At 50.5% G+C, this 6,923-nt stretch overlaps 1 protein-coding gene across 1 annotated transcript; it reads right to left on the bottom strand.

Annotated features, from left to right (window-relative positions):
• Positions 1–4,426: 4,426 nt before the first annotated feature.
• LOC102239184 (olfactory receptor 10V1) lies at positions 4,427–5,389 on the bottom strand. The gene has a single exon (XM_005885041.1). The coding sequence runs from the start codon at positions 5,387–5,389 to the stop codon at positions 4,427–4,429; it is 963 nt and encodes a 320-aa protein (XP_005885103.1).
• Between the last annotated feature and the right edge of the window lie 1,534 nt (positions 5,390–6,923).

The following is a 6,923-nucleotide window of genomic DNA, read 5'->3' as shown; positions in this document are numbered from 1 at the left end:
AGGGGGAAAAGAGGTGGGAGAGGGGGTGGGTGTCCCGGAGTTCCCACAACCCACCTCATTCAAGAGCCTGGGACTTTTGGGGGCATGTGGGGAGGGGCAAGCTGTGGACACCTGCCATGAAGGTCTGGAGGTCCAGGGAGAGACGGAGCCCCAGTGAGCAGTGAGGAGAAGGGGACATGGATTTCATGGGGACAGATTATTGATTTTTTTACAGAGAGGAAGGGAGAGGGATAGAGAGTTAGAAACATTGATGAGATAGAAACATCGATCAGCTGCCTCCTGCACAGTCCCCACTGGGGATGTGCCCACAACCAAGGTGCATGCCCTTGACTGGAATTGAACCTGAGACCCTTGAGTCCGCAGGCTGACGCTCTATCCACTGAGCCAAACCGGTTAGGGCCCATGCCTTTTCTTGCTCCACCTGAAAGAGGGGCACACTATGCTGTCAGACCTATACCACACTAGCTGGGAGTGACAGGACCTCCTGTGTTTGCCCCTTCCCCAATGTTACATGTGTTTGTGTGCATGCGAGTGTATGTTGTGTCAGGGACACTCACACTAGACTTGTCTTAAGTGGGAACTGGACCAAGGCACTCATCAAAAAGGGGTGAAGGCCCGGCCATCATGGCTCAGTGGTTGAGTGTTGACCTATAAACCAGGAGGTCACTGTTTAATTTCCAGTCAGGGCACATGTCTGGGTTGCAGGCTCAATCCCCAGTGTTGGGCATGCAGGAGGTAGCTGATCAATGACTCTTTCTCATCATTGATGTTTCTATCTCTCTCTCCCTCTCCATTCCTCTCTGAAATCAATAAAGACATATAATAGGAAAAAAAGTGTGAGGAACTAAATGGCATCTGAGCTGTGCCTTAAAGGAAGAGTGAAGGTTAGATAAAAGGCAAAGAAAATGGGAGAGTGCATTTCAAGCAAGAGAACTGTTTGGGCAAAGATAGACCTCAGGACCTTTGCCTTTTATCATTGATTTTAAAAAAATATATTTTATTGATTTTTTACAGAGAGGAAGGGAGAGTTAGAAACATCAATGAGAGAGAAACATCAATCAGCTGCCTCCTGCACACCCCCTACTGGGGATGTGCCTGCAACCAAGGTACATGCCCCTGACCAGAATCGAACCCAGGACCCTTCAGTCTGCAGGCCGACGCTCCATCCACTGAGCCAAACTGGTCAGGGCAGGACCTTTGCCTTTTAAAACTCTTTACTATGGAAATGATACATCTCCACTCAAGAAGAGAAAATAGTACTTAAAATACACACCTACCCTTCACCCAGCTCCCACGTTAGTCAAGATTTTACTTGTTTATTTTGAAAGAAGGCAAGCAGTTAGGGGTGAGAGAAGTGTGAGCTAATATTTCTTGAAGTAATAAAAGAAGAAGCACCCAGTTAAGCTTGTCCAATAGAGGGGTGCCCATGCACCCTTTTTAAGGGCATCATATGGCCCAGCAGCACAGGGCCCACATGGGGCTGCAGTGGGGTATTGTGGGCAACAAACTGCTACCATTTTGGTCGCTGTCTGTCTCCCCCTCACTCCTGATCGCTCTCTCCGTAGCCATATGGAATCAATTCAGTGATCACCACCTTCCCTGAGATCCAGCTGGAGTCGCCATCTAAGTTTCCTGCAGGACCTCCTCAGGGAGTCAGCCCCCCAAACCTTCCAGGCTGCAGCCTCTCCCAGTTCTGAGGGCATTGGAGGAAGGGCATCCTGAGGGTGAGGGAGCAACATGGAAGGACCCAGTACCCATCAGCTCGCTAATCCGTTTCCATTGATCGGCACCCTGTATGCCAGGTGGCCCTCCTGGCCTCCAAGGCCATCTGGGTTGCCAGGGTCGCCCGGAATGGCCTGTCCTTCCCCATCTTCGGCCACATGGCCTGGGACACCGTCGTCATCCTCCATGGCCCCTCAGCCTCTCCTTCCGACTTCTGAGAGCCGATCACCCCTGAGGCGCCCAGGGTCTGATAGGAAGCCCCGCCCCCTAGCGGGTGACCCCACTTGAACTCCCCAAAGCGCATGCGCAAAAAGGCCCTGTGTCATTGGCCAGAAACCCAGCCAATGAGTACCCTGGGCACGTGATTGTATCCGTGCGAAGCCTGCCCAGCAACAGGCTGGCGGGTGAGCCTCAGAGCCTGTGCGGGTGCCAGCCCAGCTACCCTCACGGTGAGCAGCTTGCCGCTGGGGGTCCCTGTCATTGGGCCTGAGAGTGGGTCAGGGGCGTATGCCCTCCAGTCTGCAGATCGGGCATGTGCCCTGACCAGGTATTGAATTGTGACCTCGTGGTTCATAGGTCCATGCTCAACATCTGACCTATGAACTGGGCTAAATGGAACTAATTTAAAATGCAGCCGGGGCTGCCATCCCAGAGGGCTGCCTTGCATGTCTTTTGCCTTAAACTTTTGGGAAGTTAAAGCAGGGCAAAATAACCTTTGGACTGGGCTTAGGGCACCTTTGTGTCCCAAGGAGCTGTTTACAAACATAACAGAAAGCAGATATTATGACCACTGGAGTAAAAATTAAAGACACTGTTTTTCTGTGTGTCAGTAAAGAATGCTTCTTGGGCTTAAACTATAAGGAAATGTATTGACTGATTGTGAAGTCCAGAGGGAGAGGGTCATCATGCTGGTTTACTTGTCCAATGAAGGGTCATCAAGGACACAGTCCCCCATTCCTGACCCTTTTAGCAGAATGTGGGTGTTCCTAGGTTTGGGGTTGGGACAAGTCAGTCCTTCCTCAGAAGAGCTGGTAACAATTGTGTTAAATAAAGTTGTTTCGGTGCCTAATCCCCCAGGCTAATTTGTGAGCTCCTTGAGGGCAGGGTCTGTGTTGCTTTTCATAGCCCCAGTGCTATGCCCAGTGCCTGTTACACACAAGGTGCCCAGTCATTCATTCATTTGTTTTTTAAATATATTTTTATTGATTTCAGAGAGGAAGAGGGAGAGAGAGATAGAAAGATCAATGATTATAAAGAATCATTAATTGGCGCCTCCTGCACACAACACACTGGGGATGGAGCCCGCAACCCAGGCATGCTCCCTAACCTGGAATCAAACTGTGACCTCCAGGTTCATAGGTCGATGCTCAGCCACTGAGCCACGCCAGCCAGGCCATTCATACATTTATTCCTTCAACAATTCTCGCTTGCTAAGTGCCATGATGGAGGAAAATTCAGGGTCCATGGCACATAGCCCAGCCTGTGGGGTGGGAATGGGGTCAGCAAACACTCTCTTGAGATCTTTACATCTGACATGAGTCCCTGAACACAGAGGCCTCAGCTCAGCAGGTGTTGAAGGCTTTCATTCATTAGCAACCAGGGTGGGAAGGTAAGCCAAAGCGCATGGGGCTCACAGTTTGATTACTGCTTACTGAATTCCTGTTATGTGCCAGGTCTCTGGTAACAGAGAGTAATCACACCTCTTGCCTGCAAGTGCCCCAGGCCAGTCAGGGACAGTTCATTTCAGTGCTGGGTGATGAGTAAGCACTTGTGGCCATGGTGGAGAGGCACCTCCCCAAGCAGGGCAGGGCAGGTAGGAGGAAGGGCAGTCTGCACTGCCTACCAGGAGCAAGTGGCCCTTTAAGCAATGCAAGGAGGAGGGTCACCTGGCCCAGAGGCTGGACTGGGGTGGACAGTGAGTGAAATTCCTTCGTGAGGATGGTGAGCTGATGGGGGCAGAGCAGGTCACAGGCCCCCAGGGCTGCTGCTGTTTGGTTTGCACTGTTGTATCTCAAGTGATCGCTAGGTTGTTTTGTGGTGATGCAAGATTCAATTTCTGAGAGGCTCTCTCTGCCTTTCCACATCTTCACTTTGCCTAGTTTGGGCTTGGGAGCTCCTTGTATTTTATCCTCACTAACTCTTTGTCCAGAGAAGTGGTGCCTTAATGTTTTGGTTGAGTCATCTCATGACCTCTTTTAATTTTTTAATATTTAGAGAGTGATAGAGAGAAGGAAAAACAGAGAGAAATACCAAAGTGGGAGAAACACAGCGATTGGTTGCCTCCTGCATGAGCCCTGACCAGGGCCGGGGCCAGGAAGGGGCCTGCAACTGAAGTACCTGCCCTTGACTGGAATACAACCTGGGAACCTTCTGTCTGCAGGCTGACGCTCTATCCACTGAGCCAAACCAGCTGAGGCTCATAACCTTCTTCCTGTCGGTGTCCATACCACTGACAGTGTCCCAGATGATGAATATCGTTGTCCAAGAAGGGACAGCAAAATACCCCTGGACGGCTGCGTTTTGGGCAGCCTGAGGATCCGTTCCATCTCTGTGACCATAGAAGAGGGGGTGGTAAGGTTCAGGTGCATGCAGAACCATGGAGCAGCCCTCAGTGGGGGGAGTGGAGCCGCAAAGTGTGCAGTGCGATGACCCACTGGGTTCTTGTCAGGGGCCAGGTTAGTCCTGGTGGACTCCACTTTGCCCTTCACCTTGCTTTAGGCTGCCGCCTCATCTGGTTATAGCTCCCCAGGAGTCTCCTGAGGGCACCCTTGACTTCCTTGTTTCTGAGGCTATAGATCATGGGGTAGAGCATGGGAGTTACATTGGTGTAGATTAAGGACACGATCTTGTCCTGTTCTGGGGTGTAGCATGACTTGGGGCGAATGTAGATGAATATTGCACAGCCATAGTGCAGAAGAGAGACCAGCAGGTGCCCGGCACAGGTGGAGAAGGCTTTGCTCCTGCCCTGGGCTGAGTGGATGCTGAGGATGGCGGTGATAATGAATCCGTAGGAGAGCAGTATCAGTAAGAAGGGAATCAACAGGATGAGCGTGCAGACCACGAAGACGGCAATCTCATTGGCTCGTGTGTCTGAGCAGGCCAGGAATAGCACAGCAGGGATGTCACAGAAGAAGTGATTGATCTCATGGGACTGACAGAAGGGCAAGAGGAATATCAGGGTGGTAAGAGTGAGTGAGAGCGCAAAGCCGCTGACGCACGCCAGAGCCAGCGTCTGCAGACAGAGCACCCTGGTGATGATGAGGGTGTAGCGCAGGGGCTTGCAGATGGCCACGAAGCGGTCGTAGGCCATCACAGCCAGGAGGAAACACTCTGCTCCGCCCAGAGCGATGAAGAGGTGCATTTGCAGAGCACAGCCCAGCATGGGCATCCGCTGGCTGCGGGACAGGAAACTGGCCAGCATGTTGGGGACAGTGACCAATATATAGCAAATTTCAATGGTGGACAGATTGCGAAGAAAGAAATACATGGGGGTCTGGAGGCAGGAGTCAATGAGGGTGATGAGCACAATGGTTGTGTGGCCTGCTAGGGTGACAAGATGCATGATTAAAAAGAGTCCAAAAAAGAAGATTTGCAGTTCTGCCAGATCCCCAAAGCCCAAGATAATAAACTCTGAGCTTAAGGTGTGGTTTTTCTGCAGCGGGGCCATCCTATATTCCCCTGTAGAACTCCTGGGCTGGAAAAGGCAGTTTTCTAGCAATTGTCCAAGTTGTGGGAGACTCTGCAGCCCTTTCCACAGATAGAAGTGTAGCCACCTCTCCAGGGCCTCCAACCCTCTTTGCCAGGCTTGGCCCTGGTCTACGTTCTATGAGCTTCTTACATTCTGCCCTCCGCTCAATGAGAATAAAGAACTGCTTTTGTGATGTCACTCTAGTTCACCTGTTGAATTATTATAAAAATGAACTGGGATAAGTAAAGCCCACACATGGAGTTGTTTTTCATAGACCCTAATGATAGTCTTTCTGTTTACATTTTGAAGAGTTGTCTGGGTGGGGAGGCGCTGAGGTTGATGTTACTGAATAGGTTTAAATAGAGGAGACTGGCCCTAATTCCTGTAGGATATAAGGTCTGGCAGGTTGATATTAAACACACTTTTGACTTTGTGCCTTGGCTATAGTGTCCCTTCTTTACCACCCCCACCCTGCAATCTCCATCTCCCAGGACTCCTGCATCCAAAGGGCTGTGAACACAATGCCCAGAGAGGAAGAAGTGTAACCAGGAATAGTTGCTGCCTCTCCTGTTTCAGCGCTCCTCAGTTTCAGGGAGACCCTAGCTTATGTGTCGCCTCCTTCCAGACACCTGCCCTGACGCGTAAGCTGAGTTAGTCCCTCCTTTAGATACCAACAGCACTCCAGGCTTCCCCAACCTTATTACTCATGATTGAGTCCTGTAATTCTTTGACTATTTGTCTGTCTACCTCAACAGCCTGGGAGCTCTGTAATGGCCAGAATGGTGTCTTATTCAACCTCTCAAATAGTGGCTGGCACATATCAGAAGCATTGATCATGCTTGTTGAATAAATAAATGCCTCTTGCTTTTTTTCTGCATCCTCTAGAGTTAGTACAGCATCGGGCATTGAGGAGCTGACTAACATATATGCTTGAATAAATGGCTGAGTAAAAGCAGGGAAATCTTTCACGTATTGGGGATGGCTGAGGTCATGATCGTCCAGGGAGGTTGTGGAGTGAGAAGAGCAGAGGCACAGGGTGGGCCAGGTCAGAGGGTGGGAGCGAATAGGACAGAGCTAAGAGAGAGTCGGGGTGGAAATGAGAACTCTCAGGACCATGGGGCATGAGTGCCTGGCAGGACAGTGACTCTCAATGCTCTGTGTCTAGAGTGTGGGAGCAAGGGGATAAGGCCAGGCAGCTTCCTGGACTATAGGGACATGTTTGCTTCTCTCTTCCCTTAGCAGGACCCAAGTTATAAGTAGGAAGCCTTGTGTTTAGCCTTCAATTTCTTCCTGTGTGTCCCTCCCTCCCAGAAGAAAAGAGGACAAGATTTCTAAAGATTCTAGACAGCTAACAAATCTAAAATTAATAGGAGGTAAGGGTCCTGTGGAAGTGGAGTTGTTACCTAAAGCACAGGAACTCAGGGACATACAATTTCTCCTAGGGCTACTGAGACTCAAGGTGGGCAGTGAGACCCGAAAACGCATTCTGATGATAGGCCCAGACGATCGTTGT

The sequence above is a fragment of the Myotis brandtii genome, unplaced genomic scaffold, assembly GCF_000412655.1.
Source record: "Myotis brandtii unplaced genomic scaffold, ASM41265v1 scaffold889, whole genome shotgun sequence".
NCBI lineage: Eukaryota > Metazoa > Chordata > Mammalia > Chiroptera > Vespertilionidae > Myotis > Myotis brandtii.
This window is presented reverse-complemented; position numbering and strand designations above follow the sequence as displayed.